The following is a 23171-nucleotide window of genomic DNA, read 5'->3' as shown; positions in this document are numbered from 1 at the left end:
CCCTGGCTTCTTTTAGTGGGGGATCGTATTTAGAAATCAGGGTATTCAAACTTCAGTCTTTAGTAGGGATGTTTATACCTATGTCTTGTCAAGGAATGCAGTAGCATGCTGTTGCCACACCAAGTGACTACTAAGCTCTACAGCTTTCTGCTATATTCAGTTTTTACATGTCTGCTTTGCTCACCACTGTATTATCAATGACAGTATCACTGGCTGCAACTGAGAAATGAATCAAAAATGAATCAGCATCTGGCAAGGACTCACATATTCTGTCAGGGTGTGTAAATTAGTACAACCTTCCTAACTCAGTAATTTCACTTCTCGGAACCATTCAGGGAAAATAACTTGAGATGCAAAGGAACACTTATGAACAGGTTTTAGTTACAATGGGGAAAAATTGCAAAATTACTGGAAGAATGGATAATTGTGGTAAGTTCCATATAATGGAATAACATGCTTGTAAGTAATTTTTTTAAATTCAGGAACATTTATGTAAATAAGTTTTTAGAAAAGCAGGATCCTAAACTGGTGAAGTAGTAGGATCCCAGTTATCTGAAATACAAATTACTCATAAGCATAGGGACAAAACCTAGGAAATAGTTTTAATAGTGTTTCTCAGTGGTAGAATTGTGGGTAGTTTTTTTTCTTTATACTTCTTTTACTTTCTAAATTTTCTCCAAATGAATGTATTTTATGATAATTTAAAAGCTAATAAATATTTATTAGAAAATGATCCCAGGCCTGACACTATAGAGGTAGGTCATTGTAGATTTTTTTTTTAGTTTATATTTGACACTTAATTGAATGATGGTTGTTGGTTGATGGTTGAATGATGATGGTTGTTGGAATTGGCAATGTTTAGCTAAACAATACTAGTAGTTCCTTGATTGAGAGTTTTAAGTAGCTCTTCAAGTTGTCTCTTCTGTTGGTAATATCCCTGAGGTGTCTCGTAATAAATTACTATGGTTGAAATAAATTTGGGGGTCTGTTTTTTAATGTGTAATGTGACCTCTAAGTAAGCTTGAAACTTTAATTGAGATACAGCCCACCATTGATGTTTCAAAGAGATTTTCTCTGATTGTTTATGAAAGGTTTGTTTCACTGCTTTTGTTACAGTGTTGCCTATAAATAGTACCTTTTCAGATCCTATACTGAAATCTCCTGAGTGTGAATCAGTCTTTTAAATTAGCACAATAGGGCATAACTCAACATATTGTTTAAAATTTGTCTTAAAGAATGAGTCAGTTCAGAGCAGTTGGGGGTTAGTTACATGTGTGAGAAACAGTGACGAACATTCAGAGGCGTCATCAGTAATAATATAGTTTGCCGACCAACTTATGACATCTTATTTGATTCACACATCGCTTCTCGGCCTTTTGGCTAAGATCAAGTGACTTCAAAAGGGTTTCTTTTTACCAACATGCCCAGAAGTGACATATTTACATAAAAATGTCTTTCCATTTTTTCCTTTTCAACTGTTAGTGTTCTATTTCCTGGTGATCCATCACGCTGATATTATTGATGCTTAGGAAGCGTGAGGTATTAGTGCTCCCCACGACGCTTAAGCCATCAGGCTTGACGTACTGTATCCTTTGTCTTCACCGCACTCAAGTATTCCTTTTATACTGTATGATTCTTGGTCTTCATCTAAAACTGTCCAGTGCCATGCTGTGATTTGTCTTATTTCTAATATTCTACCTGTTTGGGGAGGCAGGGAAATAGGCCATTATATATGTGTAACCAGATATTCCTCACCCGGAAGATTAGATTACTGCCTATTACTGTATAGATGATGGTATAATTCCCCTGCAAGCTTCAGCTAAACACAGAAGTCTGGGCAGATACTGCCAATTCTGCTATTAGTTCCATTTCTCTAGCTGCCACAAACAAGACTAGATTTACACTTGTACTAATGAACTTACTTACAAAATAGAAGTGTTAATACAGTCATGGATGTAGAAAACAAACTTATGGTTACCAGGGAATATGAGGGGCAGGGACAAATTTGGAATTGACACGTACACGCTACTATGTAAAAAGTAGACAGCGGATAAGAACCTGGTATGTAGCACAGGGAACTCTGCTCAGTACTTTGTAATGACCTGTGTGGGAAAAGAGTCTGAACAAAGAGAGTGGATATAAGTATATGTGTAACGGATTCACTTTGCTGTACAGCTGAAACTAATATTTCATGTAAATCAACTATACTAAAAAAAAGCTGGTGGCTATAACTAAAGATATATTTCTGTGAACAGTAGAAGCAGAAAAGGGAAAGTGTAAGTGCTCAGTCGTGTCCAATTCCTTGGGACCCCACAGTCTGTAGCCTGCCAGGCTCCTCTGTCCATGGGATTTTCCAGGCAAGAATACTGGAGTGGGTATTCCCTTCTTCAGGGGATCTTCCCAATCTAGGGATCGAACCCTGGTCTCCTGCTTTGCAGGCAGTTTGTTTTCTGTCTGAGCCACCAGGGGAGCCTGAGAGCAAGCTCATGTTGCTGATTAGAGGCCATTAGTGTGTGTGCTTAGTCGTGTCTGACTCTTTGCAACCCTTTGCACTGTAGCCTGCCAGGCTCCTCTGTCCATGGAATTTTCCAGGCAAGAATACTGGAGTGGGTTGCCGTTTCCTCCACCAGGGGATCTTCCTGACCCAGGGATCTTCTGTGTCTCCTGCACTGCCGGTGGATCCTTTACCCGCTGAGCTTACTTTCACTTATTTATCAAGGACTACATGCCCTGCAGGAAAGCAGGACTGCGTTCGCACCTGGCCTCTATCCTGCAGATTCTCCCACCTCATCAGTTTCCCCTTACCCCCTTCTTATTTCTCAGATCCCAGGATTCAGAAGTCTAGCTCATATCCATTCTTTGCCATTTTTCTTCCACTATCTACCACTTTATCTGAGGAATAGTGATACTTTGGAAATAGAGAGGGAAATGTTAAGGAGGCAAAGAAGCAAATGGTTAAGAATGACATGTAGTTTGTTCAGGAAGACTTTCCAGAACAGATGAGTTTAGAGATGACTTTTGAAGAAGCTAATTGGAATGTACTGATGTATCCTACTAAGATATTCATAGTAAGATAAATGAAAATTATGAAGGGAGAATTAAAAACATAGCCCAATCTATTCCCTCAGTCCTAGCTAAGGAACCTCTTACTGGCTAGCATATTGTCTGTTCTGGGTAGTGGGAGTAAAGGATCAGTCCACAGCTTCTGGTATGTCTAGTTGAGGACTAGGACTCTCAGACAGGAAAATATGCTAGTTACAGACTCCTAGAGTGTAGGGAGTCTTATTTTAGTAGAGGGCAGTGCAGTGGGCCTAGGACTTCTGTCAGTAAGAGTGGGTGATGAGTTTTACATTGTACATGTGGTATTGGTGGAAGCAGTTGATACTGATGCTAATTATAGGTGGTTGGCAAACTAACAAAGAAAAGAGAGAGACTATAACAATATGGTTTGGCTGATAAAAAATAATGTTAACTGCAGCCTTCTGACTCGCTTATTTATTTCTAAACTGCCATCTTCCAGAAAAAATTTGATGTGGCTGATTGCAGTCACTACATCAACTTATTATAATTTCTGTTCAATTGCTATGTTAGACAATTATGCACGTTAAAAATGTCAGGTTAGTGTATCAAAGTTTTATTTGATTAAAACATTTAAGTGCCTAATCTGGGCATAAACTAGCTGTTATATATTAATTGCATAACTGTTATTCCCATAAAAGCATGGTCATCTTATGGCTTCTTATTATAGATTTTATCGGTAAAAGTGGTAAGAAGTGAGTCTGATTGATAAGACATGATTGACAGAATTATGGTAGATACCAACAATTGATAGAATTGTTCATTCACTAACAGTTTTTGGGCACCTCTTCCTCATGCGAAGAATCATGCTAGGCACCAGAGGGTATAGAAATGAAAAGGCCTTGATCTTAGTGAACTCAAGTCCAGAGAGGAAGAAGCAGGTAACTAGTACCATGTGATATGTAAATGATAGGGGAGTGTAGAGAAAGAAAACCTAATCCAAATTTGGGATGGTTAGGAATATCTTCCTAGAGGAAATATCTAAATTGAAAAAAAAGTTTAAGATCAACCAAAGTCCATATGTTTCATTATGGTTCACTCTTTGGGTTGTATATTCGATGGGATTTTTCTTTTTTGTCTTCCAGTTTTATTAAGATATAATTGACATACAGTACTGTGTAAGTTTAAGGTGTACAGTATAATGATTCGACTTACATACATCATGAAATGATTATCACAATAAGTTTGGTGAATATCATTTTGTATAAATACAAAATTAAAGAAGTTTTTTGTTGGGAGAACTCAGGACTTACTGTTAACCACTTTCATACATGACACACAGTAGTGTTAATTATATTTTTCATGTTGTACGTTACATCGCTACATATGGTATGGGTTTTTACAAATATGTAATGACACATACACCCTAATGGTATCATACAGAATAATTTCACTGCCCGACCATTCTCCTGTGCTGTAGCTATCCATTCCCCACACCCCACAAAACTCCAAAATAAACTGAGTTTTGAAAGATGAGTAGGAGTCAAGGAAAGGAGGAAAGAGTTTATGGTGTTAGGATACCAAGATGAAAGTCCACTGGCCAGTGCAGGGGACACAGGTTCAATCCCTGGTGCAGGGAGACCCCACGGGCCGCGGTGCAGCTGAGCCCCTGTCGGCAACCAGAGAAGCCCTCACACTGCTCTGAAGACCCGGCTCAGCCAAAATAAACAAAGAAAACGTACTAACAGTTAAAAGAAAGCACCCCTTAAGTATACTGTATTCTGAATGGCTTGAAGGCAGGAGATAAAGAGTAAGGAAGGGGTCAGAGATGAGGCCAGAGAGGCAGAGTGCTCACGTCAGGAAGAGTTTGAATGCCACAGCAAGCTGTTTATATTTTCATCTTGAAGACAGTGGGGAGCCTTTAAAGACTTAATGCAGGAGAATGAAGCAATCAGCTGATGGTGGTGGTTGTGGTGTGAGCATTTTGCTTGATGGATTAAAAAAAAAAACTAATTGTGGAATATGAATAAAATAAGCTTTTGTTTTATGAGGTTATATATATATATATATGTTATATATATAAATAAATGTATTTTATGTTATATTCTACAATTACAATTTTTATATGTTATAATCTAATTGTAGAATATAACATATAAAACATACATTTATTTATATATATGCTGTGCTTAGTCACTCAGTTGTGTCAGACTCTTTGTGACCCCATGGACTGTAGCCCGCCAGGCTCCTCTGTCCATGGGGATTCTCCAGGCAAGAACACTGGAGTGGGTTGCCATACCCTCCTCCAGGGGATCTTCCCAACCCAGGGATCGAACCCAGGTCTCCCACACTGCAGGTGGATTCTTTACCGTCAGAGCCACTAGGGAAGTCCGTGAATACTGGAGTGGGTAGCCTATCCCTTCTCCAGGCGAACTGCCCAACCCAGGGATCAAACCGGGGTCTCCTACATTGTAGGTGGATTCTTTACCATCAGAGCTACCAGGGAAGCCCCTTACAGTCTGTGGAATTCTCCAGGCCAGAATACTGGAGTGGGTAGCCTTTCTCTTCTCCAGGGGATCTTCCCAACCCAGGGACTGAACCCAGGTCTCCCACATTGCAGGTGGATTCTTTACCAGCTGAGCCACCAGGGAAGCCCATTTACATATATAACATATGTATATAACCTCATAAAACAAAAAGTTTATTTTATTATTTTGACTTTATGATCATAACTTCCTCAATTCTGTGAATGTGCACATGGATCTCCCCTCCCCTATTATATATTCTTTTATGGGCCTCTGTGTATTTATCTTTCCTTTATAACTTACTTGGAACTGCAATTATTTGCTTAATATTTATTTTTATCTCTAGGTCATAAATTTCATGAGTAGGGAAAATGCTTATCTGTGTATCCCCAGTACCTTTGCTTAATATATATTAGTTGAATTAATGTATTTCTATTAAGTGGAATTACTGAGTTAAGGAATATGCACATTTGAAATTTTGTTAGATATTGCCAGATTATATGCTAGAAAGATTGTACCCTTATAAACCCTGTTGTTTATATTCCTTTTCTCACATCCAGCCATACTGCCCTTTCACCCTCCCCTCTCCTGCCTGCTTGTATCCCTCAATCCTTTTTTTCTACAGACATTTTGCTACACATTCTAGGTTCTCTTCTAGGTGCTTAGGATATAGCAGGAAGCAAAATAGACGAAGATCCTGGGTGGCAGGAGATAGACAATAAACATACTCAATAAGGAAATAATATAGGATGTTAGAGAGTGGACCAATAAAAGAGTAGTTGGTGAAAAGCAATTGGGAATGCTAGAACTGAAATGGAATTATAATTTTAAATAAGGCGGTTAAGTATATAAGCCACAGTGAGATGACTTTTGAGTAAAGACTTGGAGGAAGTGAGAGAAGTAGCAGTTGGCTCTCTGGGAAAAGTGTGATGGGCGACAGCTGGTTCAAAGGCTAGTTGAGTGGCTGAAAAGAGGTAGGAAGAGGTCTGCTGGGGTGCTGCTAATACTGTTTCTTGATCTGTGTGTTGGTTACTTGAGTGTGTTCACATGTTCGCTGAGCACTACACTTAGCATTTGTGTACTTCTGTGCATTTTATTTCCCAGTAGTTCTCATATTAACCGTGAATGTGAATGGATGTTGAACGTTTCAGAATGCCTTAATTGGGACTCCCTGGTCGTCCAGCCCTTACCTTCCAATGCAGGGGCAGTGGGTTTGATCCCTGGTTGGGGAGCTAAAGCCTGATATAGCCCGGGGCCAAAAAACCAAAACACAAAACAGAAGCAATGTTGTAACAAATTCAATAAAAACTTTAAAAATGGTCCACATCAAAATAACCTTTAAAAAAAAACTTCAACAAACCAAAAATACCTTAGTAGTTGTTGTTTAGTCAGTAAGTCAACATCTGACTCTTGTTGACCCCATGAACTGTAGCCCGCCAAACTCCTCTGTCATTTCCCAGGCAAGAATACTGGAATGGGTTACCACTTCCTTCTACAGGGAATCTTTCTGACCCAGAAAATGAACCTATATCTCCTTGTCTCCTGCATTGCAGGAGGATTCTTTACCATTGAGCCACCTGAGAAGCCCTTAATAATACCTATCCAGTTATTCAGGGGTATTTTCCTTTGACTTACAAACAGCGATGAATGTACTAATCAATTTCTATTAATCATTTTGCCTTCCTTTAACATTCTCTACTTAATTATGGTAAAAAAAAATTCTTTTTATTTAAAAAAAGTATTCTTTTAATATAATGCTGTGTTTGATTTGCTTATATTTTATTTTGGATTTTTATATCTATATTCACAAGGAAGTTTGGTCAATAGTTTCTGTTATTCCCCTATGTTTGGTTCAAAGTATTCAATACTTTTCTTAGTTGTAACTTCTTTACTGTTTTTCCTTGAAAAGAGAAGCTCTATGGTATTCATCTAGTCTGCTGTCTCGAGAGAGGGATTTCTCATGTTTGACTTCATTGTTCTTTGTGAGCTACCTAGTAATTACTACAATTTAGTAATTGATAGGTGAGTCCTGTCATTGCTGTTCTAGACAGATGGCTGTTCACTTGAAGTCTAGGGCTCAAATCTCTTGTCATTTCATTGTCATGGAAAAATTGACCAGCACTGGACTATTCATTGGTGATGTAATAGTTGTCCGGAGGTGTTTTGTTGGATAATTATAGACCTTATTTTCTTTAATGTATTTCTGATTTCTTACACTTTCCACTAGAAACAGGATGAAATAGGCAGAAGAAGAAGCTTGTGAGTATGTTGTTGCAGCATAGTCAATAGGAATAAGTGCAGAAGCTTTGCCTTCTGGAAAGAGGATTCACTTTTAATTATTAAAATTAATGGGACCAGTTATTTGGTCCTGGACTTGGTAGAATTTTTTCAGTTACCTGTATCATCACAGTGAACTGGTCTTCAAGCCCAAGGGAGAGCTTATCCGGCTGCTTCCTCCACCCTTCAGCGCAGGAGCACTGTGCTGGAGTGCTCAGTCTGGAGACTGGTGTTTTTCATATAGGAGATTCTGTAGCTGTGTTTTTCAAATTGTAATTCAAGAATCACTTGGGATTAGAGTCCAAGTTGCTTATTGAAAAGGCAGATGCAACAACCAATGCAGGTTCCCGTGCCACTCCAGGCATGTTAAATTAGAATTTATGAGAGTATGGTCTAGGAATCTGCATTTTAAACAAGAGTCTCAAGTAATTCTTAAAATTTAAAGACACTGCTTTCTAAGATTAAGAAGAACTTGCTTCTATTCACTTGTTATCTCCTTCAGTACAGGATTTCTGTGCTGAGCATTGGGAGGAATATAAAGGGAATATAAGGTTGGATCTTGCTCTCAAGAACTTAAACCTAGGCTAGAGATGGGATTCATTGGACTAAGGCAAGCAGTAAAATACATCACATTCTAAAGCGAGTGTTTTAAAAAAAATCAACTTTGTTGGGATATAATGTACATGCAAAAGAGTCACCTATTTGAAGTATAGAGTTTGATTGCTTTTGACAGATGTATATACCAGTGAAACTACCACCACAATCAAAATACAGAACATTTCCATTATCTCTAAACATTTCCTTATGCTCTTTGCAGTTTATCCTTCTCCCCACCCCTGGCTCCAGGCAACCACTGATACGCTTTTTTATCACTATAGATTAAATTTGATTTCCTAGAGTTTTATGTGAAATGGAAACATATAACATGTAGTCCTTTGTGTCTAGCTTCCTTCACTCAGCCGAAGAATTTGAGATTGTTCCATTTTGTCCAGTGTATGAGTAATTTGTTTCTTTTTATTGAGTAGTCTTCTGTTACATGAGTATACACATTTTATCCATTCAGTTGTTGATAGACATTTGGATTGTTTCCAGTTATTATAATTAATATGAACATCCGCATGATCATGTGTTTTCATTTCTCTTGTTAAATACCTAGGAGTGGAACGGCTGGATCATATGGGTTGGTGTATGTTTAACTTAAGAGATAACAGATGGTTTTTATTTTGATTGTTAACAGAGACACTGTACTAAAGTCATTGAGCATTGTTTAAGGAGAGTTGTTTAACAAAGACACTATACTGAAGTCATTGAACATTGTTCAAAGAGAGTTGTTTAAGTGGAACTTAAGGATGGGCTCCAACTATATACGGGAGGATAGGGAATATTTACTGAATATTTACCATTTGTCAGGCTCATGGTAGTTAAATGCTACATATGTGATTTTCAATATTTCTGCAAATCTGAGAAGTAGTATTACTCTTCACTCTTTATGAATGACAAATAGAAGTATAGAGAAGTTAACCAGCCTAAGGTTACACAGCTAGTAAGCTATGGCTTTGAACCTAGGTTTATTTGATTCCAAAGCTCAAACCATTTCCATTATACCAACAAGGAGTAGAAGTGAAGGATATTCCAGCTTCGGAAGTCAGGCGATGGGTCAGGGAAATTGGACTCATTCCTTTTTCTATCTCCTGAGTACAGCAAGCATGGGAACTGTGACAGTCTGTTTGCCAGTAACAAAAGCTTTGTTTTGGGGGACTGGTGAGCAATGGGGTTTCATGTTTATTTGATACCAGAGCCAGGAAGGTAAATATACTTATTTATAAAGACTTGTATATTGTTGAAAGGATAATGAAGTGATTAGAAGCTAGATTTAGGAAAATTAGTCTAGTCCCAGTCTGCTGAGTAGATTGAATGGAACAGAGATTAGAAGGTCTTGCTGCTGTGCTGTGCTTAGTCGCTCAGTCCTGTCTGACTCTTTGCAACCCCATGAACCGTAGCAGCTACACCAGGCCTCCCTGTCCATCACCAACTCCCACAGTTTACCCAGACTCATGTCCATTGAGTCGGTGATGCCATCTAACCATCTCATCCTCTGTCGTCCCCTTCTCCTCTTGTCTTCAATCTTTCCCAACATCAGGGTCTTTTCAAATGAGTCAGCTCTTCGCATCAGGTGGCCAAAATATTGGAGTTTCAGCTTCAACCTCAGTCCTTCCAGTGAACACCCAGGACTGATTTCCTTTAGGATGGACTGATTGGATCTCCTTGCAGTCCAAGGGACTCTCAAGAGTCTTCTCCAACACCACAGTTCAAAAGCATCAATTCTTCTGTGCTCAGCTTTCTTTATAGTCCAACTCTCACATCCATACATGACTACTGGAAAAACCATAGCCTTGACTAGACGGACCATAGTCCAATCAAAATCTGTAATAATTCAAGCAAGAGATAACAAGTTCTTCGATAAGAGTGAAACCTATCAGGAAGGGACAGTTGGAAGGAGACTTCAGTGAACTTAATTACTAAGCTTGTTGACAGATTGGACATGGGAGATAAAAGTAGAAAGGAATTTTAGGAATAGTTTTGAAGTGTTGGCTTTGAAGTGTCTAGAGTTCTGTGGTTTTGAACTTGATGTATACTTGGTATGCTAATATGTCTGAAGAGAGCTCATAACATTTTAAATAAACTGTCACTGACAGTGGAGGCTCTAGTTTTCTAGTCTGCCTTATTCTTATAGCATCAGGTGACACTGAGCTAGAGGGTAATTGGTTATTCATTTGTCAAGTATGTGAACTTAAAGACATTCAAAGCTCTAGGGAGGTGGGAAACGTTAGCCTGTTCATTAAAATTGTCAGTTTGATACTCATTTGATGTGTGAATGCCCAACATGAGAATGTTACTGGTTTTCTAATAAGCTCTCAGCATACTTGAAGGTTTTTCTGTAACACGTCTGGCCAGTGTCTTTTCTCTGCTTGCTTCTTCTCTAATGTCCTGTGATAAGTGGTAGCCTCAACCTTGCTCATACTGCACGTTTTACTGCATGAATTGTGGAATCTCTTGATGTCTCTTTATTCCACTTTATTCCACTTGTGCTTCCATTTGCTTCTGAACAATCTATACTCTAGCTTTCACTCATTAAAATTTCTGTCATTAAAATTACAGTGACTTTTTTGTTTCTAAATTCAGTAACACATTCTCAGTTTTATTTTGATTACTGTGTAGCACGGCTACTTGTTAACCACTCACTCCTTTCTTGAAAACTTGTTTTCCTGACTTCAGGGACCTCATCGTCGTGGTTTTCTTCCTTTCCAGCTTCTTTGCAGGCTCCTTTGTCGACTCTTCCTTTTTAAAAAATTCAGATTTATTAATGTATAATTCACATATAATAAAATTCTCCCTTTTAGTGTACAATCTTATGAGTTTTTGCAAACACATACAGTTATGTAACCATAACCACAGTCAAGTTATAGAGCAGTTCTATCAACCCTAAAAATTCCCTTAAACCCCTTTACATTCAGCCTCCCCCATTCTTGGCCCGTGACAACCACTAATCTGTTCTCTGTCTCTATACTTTTGCCCTTTCCAGAAAGTCATTTAGGTGGAGTTACATAGTGTGTAGCTTTGGGTCTGGCTTGTTTCACTTATTGTAGTGCATTTGGAATTCATTTATGTGCGTCATCAGTTTATTCCTTTTTATTCCTGAGTAGTATTTTAATGTATGGATGTACTGTGGTTTATTTATTCATCAGTTGAAGGACACTTGTTTCGAGTTTTTATAGAATATGAATTAAGCAGCTGTAAACATTTGTATATAGGATTTTGTATGAACATGTTTTTATTTTTCTCGGGTAGATATATAGGAGGAGTATTGCTGGATTGCATGGTGTGTGTTTAACTTCATAAGAAATGCTCAGATTATTTTCCAGGGTGACCTACCACTTGGCATTCTTGCCAGCCACGTGTGAGAGTTCTAGTTGCTCCACAGCCTCACCAACACTGTGTTCTCAGTTCTTTTTTTTTTATGCTTTTTTAAAAATGTGTCTATTCCATAGATTCCCCCTTCCCCTATATACAGGTTTTTTCTTGTCCTGGCCTCTCTACCTCATTCTTTTATTTACTTATATTTTAATTTTATCTATTCAGTTACAAATATCTGTGGAGCTTCTGCTTTGTGCCAGACACTGTTTAGGCACTCTAGATATAGCAAGGGACAAAGAAGAAAAGTTCCTGTAACTCATGGGATCTTGCGCTCTGAAAACATCCAAGTCTTTTGTTCCATATCTGTTCTCTCACATATCCAGCTATCTACCGTTCATACTCATTTGAGATGTCTCATAGATACTACAGAGCCGATATATGTATCTAACACTGAATTCATCATCTTTCAACCTTCCTCTCTTTTGTATTTCTTTTAATGAATGATGTCATATCCACCCAATAACTCAAGATAACAACCTGGGCAATATTATTTAGGCTTTATTTTCCCCACTTTCCACATTAAGTTACCTATTAAACCCTATTGACTTTACCTCCAGCATATCTTATAAATGTATCTACTTCTCTCCACTTCCTCTGCTGTTTCCCTAGTTCAAGCCTTCGTCGGGTCAGTGCAATAGCCTCCTTACCAGCCTCCCTGTCTACCTGCTGTATCAACCTGTGGCCACACTGTACCACCATTCTCTTTCTAAAATGAGAAATCTGATCCTGTCTCTCCCCTGCTCAAAAGCTGTGATAGCTCTCTATTACCCTCCAAATAATTTCAAACTCATAACATTACTAAATTTTTAAACATACACATATTAATACTTATGACTCATTTTGTTCAGATTCTTTCATAACCCTGCAGAGTCTCATTCAGACATGCTAGAACTATCCTCAGTTTACTGAATGGGCCTTTGCATGTATAATTTTGGTTTGCTGGAACATTTCAGTCCTTTTTTTTGTTCTTATCCCTAGTACAGCAGAGACATTGCTTTACCAACAAAGGTCCATATAGTCAAAGATACGGTTTTTCCAGTAGTCATGTATGGGTGTGAGAGTTGGACCATAAAGAAGGCTGAACACCGAAGAATTGATGCTTTTGAACTGTGATGTTGGAGAAGACTCTTGAGAGTCCCTTGGACTGCAAGATCAAATCAGTCAATCCTAAAGGAAATCATTCCTGAATATCTATTGGAAGGACTCATGAAGCTCCAATACTTTGGCCACCTGATGTGAAGAACTGACTCATTGGAAAAGACCCTGATGCTGGAAAAGATTGAAGGCAGGAAGAGAAGGGGATGACAGAGAATGAGTTGGTTGGATGGCATCACTGACTCAGTGGACATGAGTTTGAGCAAGCTCTGGGAGATGGTGAAGGACAGGGAAGCCTGGCGTGCTGCAGTCCATGGGGTTTTGCAAAGAGTCGGACATTACTGAGAGACTGAACAACAATACCTAGGAAAATCTGATTCTCCACAGTAATATTTCTGTTGGGTAGTGCAGCGTTTTAGTGGTTTTGAGGGGTGGGAAGGAAACTTGGCTTAATTAAACTAGTGTTGTTTCTCTTACAATGGTATCAGGCTGAACTGAGAATAGGGAACTAGGTAGTCAGAGAACATGACTGTTATTTTCATGATTTAGAGCGGACCCAGTAGATGAGATTGGGTCATTTGTTGGATTTAGTCATATAAGAAATATTTATTGAGCACCTACTATGTACTGCTGGTGGCCATTTAAGAATGAGGCTATGCAATGCAAGAGAGCCTTCTGTGAGCCCAGAGTTTCAGTGAGAAGCAGCCTGAAACAATCTAGGTTGATAGGCATATTCGGAAGTTCCATATGATTATTTTTCAGTTTTCTTTTGAAAAGAAACACAGTACTTATCCTGTTGCAGTTGCTATGGCAACTGCACTATAGCCTGGGAGAATTTTTACCCCCACTTCATGGTTAGAAAGTTAAATTATTAAAATCTTTTAAATCACACACTAAGCTGAGAAGAGACATAGGTGATAGGAAGAAGGTAGGTACGTAAGAAGAAAGTTGACCCTCAGTGTATACACAGCCTGTGTCCCATGCATAGTCTCGTTTCCTCAGAATTGGGGTTAATTCGGGTAGTGAAGCCAACCTGTGTTGGCATCATTCAATGCTTCCAGAATTTTGAGTCCTGTGGCAAGCAGCTAAGGTAGCTGCACCCTCAGAACTCTGGGGACTTTTAAACCTAGACGTCATCAGTCCCGTAGTGGGCATTTCAACTGTTGGAGTGTGCTGATCTTCCTGCTATCTGTTAACATTTGTTAGGAACCTGTAAAGCAAGTGAAAACCTGGCAACATAGCAAAACAACAAGAAAGGTCAATTGCTTACCATTTTCCAGGGACCTGTGCTGAGTACCCTGCTTGCATTTTCTCTTGTAATCCTTATAGAAACCAATGAGACTCATATTATTATCATTCTCATATTACAGATGAGGAAATCATCTCTAATAACTTTTTCAAGATACACTAGTACATGGAAGAGCCAGAAGAATTTAACTTTGATTTCGATGTCCATATTCTTAACTATGAAGCCAACTTGCTCCTTGTTTCTTGGGACTGAGCCCCATTTTTAGTGATTTCTTTGTCACATTAGTTGCCTCAAATTCAGCTTGGGTGTGGGATAGGATTTACATTTAATTAATATTGAATTTTTTAATCTTGAAAAATGTGTAGGAAATGTTTTCAGTTTTCTTTGGTTGAAGCTTCTGTGTTTTAATGGACTCTATTAAAAATTTATAGGAAATTCAGAAAAAAGTGGCTATATCTGAGTGCCCTGCAAGCTACAGAGTTTTGTTACATGTTAGAAGACTAGAGATTAATACCATCCTTTGGCTTTTTAATTTTCAATAGAGAGCAGAAAAATTAGATGTCTTTCCTCCCGAATAAGGGAATTGCTGTCTTTCCCACAGTAACCAGGTCTGAGTTTCTTGTGGATTTATTGTAGTAGGCTCAGGTTTGGTGAATATAGAGATAAGGAGGGTTTCTTGGAAGCAGGTCAAATTTTTCTCATTTTGAATATGGAAGGATATATTAACTCCTCAGTGATGATGTTCTGAGAGACACCTAGGGCAGAAGGAGATTTAAAAGAGTACGTACAGAAGCAGTAGTTTTTTATTCACTAGGTAGTGAGTTACAGAGAGCAACAGTACTTTGCAGATTTGTCTTATGCTCAATAGAAGGCAAATGCTGTCTGTATGTTATGAAAAATAAATACAAGTAGGGTAGACTCAAGTCAGGTAGGTATATACTGATTGGTGAGATGGGAAATGATCTTTGAATTCGTCCTAAAATTGTCTCTGTCACTCTTCTTCTTTGTTACCACTTGTGATTTTCTTAGGTCACTGGACCTATTTGGGCTGGGGAGACCAACAGAGTACGTAAGAATTTGAATACCTTATAATTTTCTTAATTTTACCCTTTAACATACTCCCTCTTACTGAGGCTGGATATTCATGCATATAAGCATATATAATGCCATTCCCTCCTCTTCCCTTTCTTGAAGCTCAGGAGAGCATTTGCTGCAGTAGTTATATCCTTTCAGGCTGATTTCCTGAAGACTTTGTGTCTGTGCGTGTGCATGCATGTGTGTGTATGTGTGTGTGAGTGTGAGAGACAGAGAGATGGAGAAATTTCAAAGTTTCAGTTATAATCCTGACAGGATCTCCTGATTTGTCTTCCCCAGAGACAAGTGCCCTCGGCGCCTCCTTTGGCCGTTTAGCTAAGGGGCATGATGACTAGCAGGAGAAATTTCATTCTTCGAGAGGTCGTTGGTTTTGTGATGTGAACAAGAGGCTGGGGACGTGGTTTCACTTTCCTTGAAGCAGTCTAGCTAGGCTAGAGGCCACCTTTGTTCTTGAGCTTAGAGGGTGGGCTCTCTCTTAGACAGTTCTTTCTAGCAAGAGTCACAGCCCTAGGCTGGCATTACTGGCTGTGTTACCTGGGCTGACGGGAGGTGGATGGGTTGGTTGAGTTTCAGTGATTAGGTATCCAGTAGTTGCTAAGAGGGGCCAAATTTTGTTCTGTCACTATAATTTCTCATGGAGTATGTACTTTCTATGATTTGAATCCTGAGTATTTGCACCAGGAAACTATGCAAACACAGCCTAAGAGAGCTTGGATAATTAAGGTTTTCGAGTAGAAAGAAGTAAGCCATGATAAAAAAGAAGTTTGAATTTTCATTCCTTCTCTGATAAAGTTTTGCCTGTATTCTGGATCTAAAGATGGGGACTCAATCCAGGAGCACCACAACTGGAGAACCTCACTGTTGAATACATCATTCAGTTTTGTTTGAGTGCCTGCTGTCTGCCTGAGGCTCATCCCTGTCCCAGCCTGCCCTTCCAGGCTTATTTTTGTCATTTCCCTTTCATGTCCTTTTATGTACTTGCTAAATGAGCTATAAAATGTTTCATAAAAATACATACATAGCCTTTCAAAATATATATGACCTTTTACATATATATATATACATATATACATATATACATGTGTATATATATATATATATATATATCCTTTCCCATCATTGGACCTTTACTCATGCCATTTCTTTTCTCCAGATTCTAAAAGGCATTTCCCATCACCCACATCTTCACCTATTAAAAACCAGCCAGTCTTTCAGAGTCATAACTTCCTTAATGATTTCCCTGTTCATTTTAACAGGAAGTGATCCAACCTTCAACTCATATGGCATTTGGTTTATACTGTTCTCATGATAGATACTTCGTTGTATCTGTATCCATATTTTCTCTCTCCTATTAGACTGACTCTATACTCCAAGTCTTCTGTGTTGTTTAGCCTTGCAGCTGGTGGACACTCAATAAATATTTGAATGAGTAAAATTTCCCAGCCTTTTAATTTCAAAGGGCTTTTCAACTTTTGCCCTCAGACTAGCTCACAAGTCCTCTGTAAGCTGAATAAGCAAACCTGTTCTCAGTGTCTCTTTCTCAGGGAAACCAGAAATTTTCTCTTCTAGGTGAAATGGTTCTGTGCAGAAGCAGGTAGAGCCAGTAAGAGATCATTGCTGGGACACTGAAATCATGATGCTTTCACCGAAGCCTTTTCCGTCATTTCCCTTTTCAGTTTCTAATCAGCTTTGGTGGTGCCAGGATGTTTCATTTCTAAGGAAACTGGGGATGGTGTAGGGGAGAAAAGCTGGCTTTTGCCCTTGACCAACCCTTTTTCTGCTCCTATCCTTTGTCTCACCTCACTTCCTTGTATTTCCTTTCTCCACTCTCCTCCTATTTTTCATACCCTCTTTTCTCCTGCTCCCGGCTTCTTCTTTATTTGCCATTTATTCCTTCAGCACAGAAATGTGTCAACCTTTAGGAGTGTTTTGGAATACCCCTCCCCTTAGCTTAGCAAAATAAAGCCGATCATCATTAAGGAGTCATAGGTCAGATGCAGCGAGAAGGGTCTCTCCACGTAGTTTCTGGCTCGGGATACTGGGCTCCTAACTCTGGCTGAGCTACCCTTTCCTGGCCTCATAGTCAACAGGATTGTCTGTCACTGCTGCTGCTTTGGAGACTAGCACAATCTCCTCCAGGAGTTTAAGTAGACTTTTGACTTTGTCTCCTTGGTTGCCTCTGCCCCGTCATCTGTATGCATGAATAATCCAGCACTGACTTCTTCACACTTACTCCTTCTGTGAGTTCAGAAAGAATATGTCTGAATGGCATACTGGTTTTTGTCCCTTGATCCTTTCTAGTCGTCAGCACAACAGATGCATCAAGGTCTAAAACCAGTACCTCCAAAGTCTCTTTTCCCTAACGTGTAATCAGAGTGCTTTGTAAACAGAGTGTTTTGTCTCCCCATGTTTGACTGGTATTGTTCCTGACCATTTGAAGATTAGCCTTTCTCATACTGATTTTTTTCCCCCTGAAGTTCTGATCATTTCCCCGTTCCTTTCTTTTGTTCATGTGTTACCTTAAACTTAAGTGGGCAAAGCTCATAAGATCTCATTACCCCTGCTCCCAGCTGTAACCCCAAGCGGTGTCTGGAACCCACATGTTCATGTTCCCTGTCTTTTAGCGGGCTTATCTACCAAGTTGTCTGATGTGGAAGCCAAGGGGCCATTTCCCTGCTACCTTCCACTTGTCCCCAACTTTTATCATTTCTGTTTTTTCTTCCTCTAGTTCAGTAACTCTCTTCTGTTTCCATTGGTGGATTTATGTTCTTATCTCCTCCATGAGCTATTGTAAAAGCCTCATTTTATGATCATTAGGAGGCTTCCGCTGCCCACATTGCTACCAAGATTTTTTAAAATTACTAAGATGAGTCCATCATCTGCTTAAAGTATCTATATTTTAGGATGGTGAAGGTTCCTTTTCCTTATTGTGAGCCAAATAGAAACTTGGCAAGAAAGAACATATGGGACCTTATTAATTATACACATATGGGTATCGTGTCAGAAATGGCTTCTGTGGAAAATAAACTACAAAACACTGTTAGGCTGAACTCCTTTTCCAAGCACTGTGTTGCATATTTTTATTTTTGCTTGGAGCAAGATTTGTAACTCTGGCCATTTTAGCTAACACCAAGAAAAAAATGGCAGCCAGTCAGGTGCTAACTGGAAAAGCAGAAATAAGTCTATGAAACTGTAGTCACTGCTATTAGATAAATTGGCTGCTTTGTCAGTAAGACCCCATTGGTGGTGAATGTGTTTTCCTCTTCTTCTGAGGAAGTGGGATAAAGGCTTGGGATGGGAATTCTGAGCCCAGGGTGTGGGTGCTCAATAGAAATTACCAGAAAAACCCAGTGTTGCAGCAAGACAGTAAGACTGCTGCTGTTCTCCGCTGCATACAGAACTTGACTTGACTTTGACCTTCTTGATTTCCTGTACCAGTTTCCAATGGTGGACCTATTTATTTGACTCAACAATGTATTTTTAAAGTCTGAAAACATCATGCTAACTTTAAACAAAAATTTCACTTTTCTAAGAGATGAAAAAACTGTTTCTTCCCCTTTTGCCCCATTTTGATAATAGTAGAGCACCAGAATCTATTTAAGACATTTAAAAGCAGTTTTTCATTAGGGTTACAATAGCTTAGAGAAACAGAATTCCAGAAAATTCTGCATTGGGAAAACGCCACTTGGAACTCCTCTGAGAATCAGCACTAAAATTAAACCAACTGTCTTATCTTGTTAGAGAAGGAGAGAGACTTTTGTACTGAGACAGTTTTTTGCATGACTTTAAGGTCACTACACTCATGGGCAGCTCAGCTCGCGCTTGTTCTCAAGGCTTGGGCTTTTGGCTCCCTATGTTGGAAGCAGAAAAGAATTCTAGAGAGCTGAATAAAGCTGGGGTGCTTTGATTGACTGTGCTTATTCCACAGCTTTCGAAGATCCTGACAGTGCGGTGGATGACCGAGATAGTGACTACCGCAGTGAGACCAGCAACAGCATCCCGCCTCCTTACCACACAGCCGCCCAGCCCAACGCGTCTCTGCACCAGCCCCCGGTGCCCGTGCGATTGCCACGGCAGCTGCTGCCGCAGGGCAGCTCCCGGGACTCTTGCAGTGACTCTGTGCAAAGTTACGACCTCGATTATCCAGAGCGGCGGGCCCTCAGGTAGGTGTTGGGAACAAAACACTTTCTCCTCCTAGTATGCAGGTCCCAGGATGCAACTGACATCAAGGATTTGGGTACCTGAGGTGATAGAGGAAATGTAGCAGTATGGGGGACCAACCTACAGCCATTTTATGTAGAGTCTCAGTCTTTTTTTTCCCTCTTCTTTATAAACTTCACGTTTATGTATGAGATGGTGGCTTAGTCATTAAGTTGTGTCCGACTCTTGTGACCCCATGGATTGTAGCCCACCAGGCTCCTCTGTCCATGGGATTTCCCAGGCAAGAATACTGGAGTGGGTTGCTGTTTCCTTCTGTAGGGAATCTTCTGGACCCAGGGACTGAACCCAGGTCTCCCACATTGCAGGCAGGTTCTTTACCGATTGAGGCGCCAGGGAAGCCCACATTTATGCATATCCATCAATAAGTGTTTTTCTTTATTATCAGCAGGTGAGGGCAGGCGCACTTGGGTTGGATGGCTGAAAAAAACCTGCTCACCTCTCTGCCCAGACCAGTGACTTTGATATACCTTTCATTGAGATTAAAAAAAAAAATCACAGATGTTAAATGCTTGCGTAATTCATCCTACCTAAATATTTCCCTGGGAATGTCAGAAGAAAACCAATATAATCTCACTATAGCAGATTCAGTCCTTTTGCTGGAACTTAGAAAAAAAGCTTTTTATTAATTTCTTAAATGCATAAAGCATTTAATGTTAAAGTATGTTAAGGTACAATATAATACACAGCAAAGAGTTACCCACCCACACCTGTCTGTCTTCCTCCATTGCCTGCTCTTCTGCCTCCTAGTTCCCTACCACCCTTGTTTCTCACACACACTTCCACAGGCCGTTGTCATATACTTAAGAGCATAAAAGCAAATACATACGTATATGCTCCCTACTCTTGTCCAAACTTAAAAAAAAGTCATACTTCAAATTTAGAGAAATAATATATACTTCTCATATATTCACATTGCCTAGATTCATTAATTGTATTAACATTCTGTCATGTTTACTTTGTCTCATTCTCTCTAATATATATTCATATACACATACATTTTTTTTGTTTTTTGGCCACGCCTTACAACTTGTGGGATCTTAGCTCCCCAACTGGGGATTGAACCCATGTGCTTGGTAGTGAAAGCATGGAGTCCTAAACGCTGGCCTGCCAGGGAAGTACCACACATATGTTTTCTTTTTTTCCTAAACCACTTGAAAGTAAGTTGCAGATAACAAGTTACTTTACCAGGAGGTACTTCAGCATATAATTCCCAAGAAAAAAGACTTTCTTTTACATTACCATAATATTATGATCACACTCAAAGAAATTTAAAGATACAATATTATTTAACATCTAGACCATATGTAAATTTTTTCAGTTGTCCCAATAATGTTCTTATATATATATACGTATATATATATATATGCTGCTAAGTTGCTTCAGTCGTGTCCGATTCTGTGTGATCCCGTAGATGGCAGCCCATCAGGCTCCTCTGTCCCTGGCATTCTCCAGGCGAGAATACTGGAGTGGGTTGCCATTTCCTTCTCTAATGCATAAAAGTGAAAAGTGAAAGTGAAGTCCCTCAGTCATGTCTGACCCTTTGCAACCCTATAGATTGTAGCCTACTAGGCTCCTCTGTCCATGGGATTTCCCAGGCAAGAGTATTGGAATGGGTTGCCATTTCCTTCTCCTATATAAATATATATACATATGTATGTATATATATATATATATATAAAATTTGTCTTTTTCTTTTTGATGCAGGATCCAATTAAAGAGTATGGTGCCTCACATGTGATTTCCCTGTTTCTGTAGTCTCCTATAATCTCACAAAATTCCCTTTTTTATTTTTAATCTTTTGAGACACTAACATTTTTTGAAGAGTCTAAACCAGTTTTGAGAATGCCTCTTAATTTAGTTTGGTCTGATTGTTTTTTCAAGTTTATAATCAGGTTAAGTATGTTTGACAAAAACATTACATAGATGTTTCCTTCACAGTGCATCAGCAGTCACATTTTACTTTGTCTCATTATAGTTGACATTTAATTTGATCTCTGGGTTAATCTAGTATATATACCATATTTCTCTAATGTAAAGTTACCTTTCTTCTTTGTAATTTCGGATCTCTGGGATGATATATATATTCTGTTTCTTCAACAGCCATTTATCTATTGATTTTAGCATCCATTGATAATTGTTTCCTGAATCAATATTTCACTGGTTGGAGGTTAGTTTTTTGAAAAACCACTCCAATTTAGCTCATACTTTTGGTTGCTAAAATTGACTATATTATAGGATGATCTGAGAGTTTTCCCCACCATATCAAACCGGTGAGTAAATATTCTGAACCTCAGATGGTCATATACCTGCTAGACAACATCCTAATTCTGTTTACTGTCATCTCTGAGAGTATTTTCAGTAAAATTTTATCATGTAGAATTCTTACTGTTCACAATTTAATTCTAAAAAGAAGTGTGGCAGGAATCCTGCTGAAGTTGGTCCCTACTTCTTGCTGGTTTATTAATCGCTTATTTTATTCATTTGGTTTTAGTTATTTATATTTTCTTTAAAAAAAAAACATAATGGCAAAAAAAAAATTGTTTTGGCTCTTTCCCCTATGTATTTACAAGTGCTGAGTGTGCAGGCCAGCAATAATAATGGCACATCAACTTGAATTATGACTGCAGTTATCCAGAAGAACATGTACTTTGCCTGATCATCACCCTGTTATCACTGCTGTAGTAACACTTGGAAGAGCATTAGTGCAGTACTTTAAGTTGTAAATTTTTTTCCTAAAATTTTTCTCTAATTGATCACATATAAATTTGTTTAGTTTTCTATATCAGTATATGAAATGAGGTTAAAGAGTAAATATTTTAGCATCTCTAGCAGAGGAGACATTAACATGATTTTTAAGTAAACTTGTATTACAGACATTTTTAGCTTAAATTTTTGACTTGATTTTTCTTTAAAAAATTTTTGAAGAAATTTTATCACTAGTTTGGTTTTTAAACTTCTAATACTGAAAATACTAAGTTCTTGGAAAAAGTCCAAAGACCTTAAGTTAGAGCTTTTAAGGAAGAATTTAAAATCCTTGATTGAACCAACAATTTGTAGTACCTTCCAGTAAATTAGAAATGTAAAAATAAATAGTTTCTATTACCACAGCCATGGCTATTGACTGATTTATGTTGGAATGATAAAGGCTTCTTCTAGGATGGAGTTAGTTAGTTTGATTTTTTTGAGAATATCTGAGAGTAATGAAACTGCATATTTTATGTATAAATATGTATGTATGTATAAATTGGTTTCCCTCACTCAACCAAATAATGGGAATAACTAGAATAATGGGAAATGTATGTATATTGTATAAAAATGCATAATTGGAGGTTTGACAATGGTGTTGGACTTTGTGAGCTATTATAGAGCCAGCATATCTCTATTGTTGAGGGGTGTTAAAAGAATATCCGTCTCACTCTTGATGGCTCTTTAGTGGCTAAGTGACACTTTGATGTTGTTTCTGTTTCCTAAATAAATGCTATCAGATGTTAGGTCTATAAAAGAGCACACTGAGCTGACAGACTCCTAGTCTGCAGGCCTTCTCCGCACCCCCACCTATGTACAGGAAATAGACAGTCTTTAGCTTAAGTGAAAGAAAGGTCGGCAGTCTTCTGTAGTCACTGACTGAAGCTGTGTGGCTTCTGCTTCTGTATTCAGTATAGCGAGATATGTTCATTTCACTGTGATCCTCAATGCATATAGCCTTTAGGTTTCAC

The 23171-nt window shown here is 38.7% G+C and overlaps 1 protein-coding gene across 5 annotated transcripts in view; it reads left to right on the top strand.

Annotated features, from left to right (window-relative positions):
• UNC13B (unc-13 homolog B) overlaps positions 1–23171 on the top strand; it is a 203353-nt gene that overhangs the window by 80614 nt on the left and 99568 nt on the right. For all 5 annotated transcript variants that reach the window (XM_043486619.1, XM_043486623.1, XM_043486622.1 and 2 more), the window contains one exon: positions 19163–19397. In XM_043486619.1, coding sequence (XP_043342554.1) covers positions 19163–19397 — 235 coding nt within the window. The remainder of the gene's footprint in view (positions 1–19162; positions 19398–23171) is intronic.

This window comes from Cervus canadensis, chromosome 14, assembly GCF_019320065.1.
Source record: "Cervus canadensis isolate Bull #8, Minnesota chromosome 14, ASM1932006v1, whole genome shotgun sequence".
Lineage (NCBI taxonomy): Eukaryota > Metazoa > Chordata > Mammalia > Artiodactyla > Cervidae > Cervus > Cervus canadensis.
This window is presented reverse-complemented; position numbering and strand designations above follow the sequence as displayed.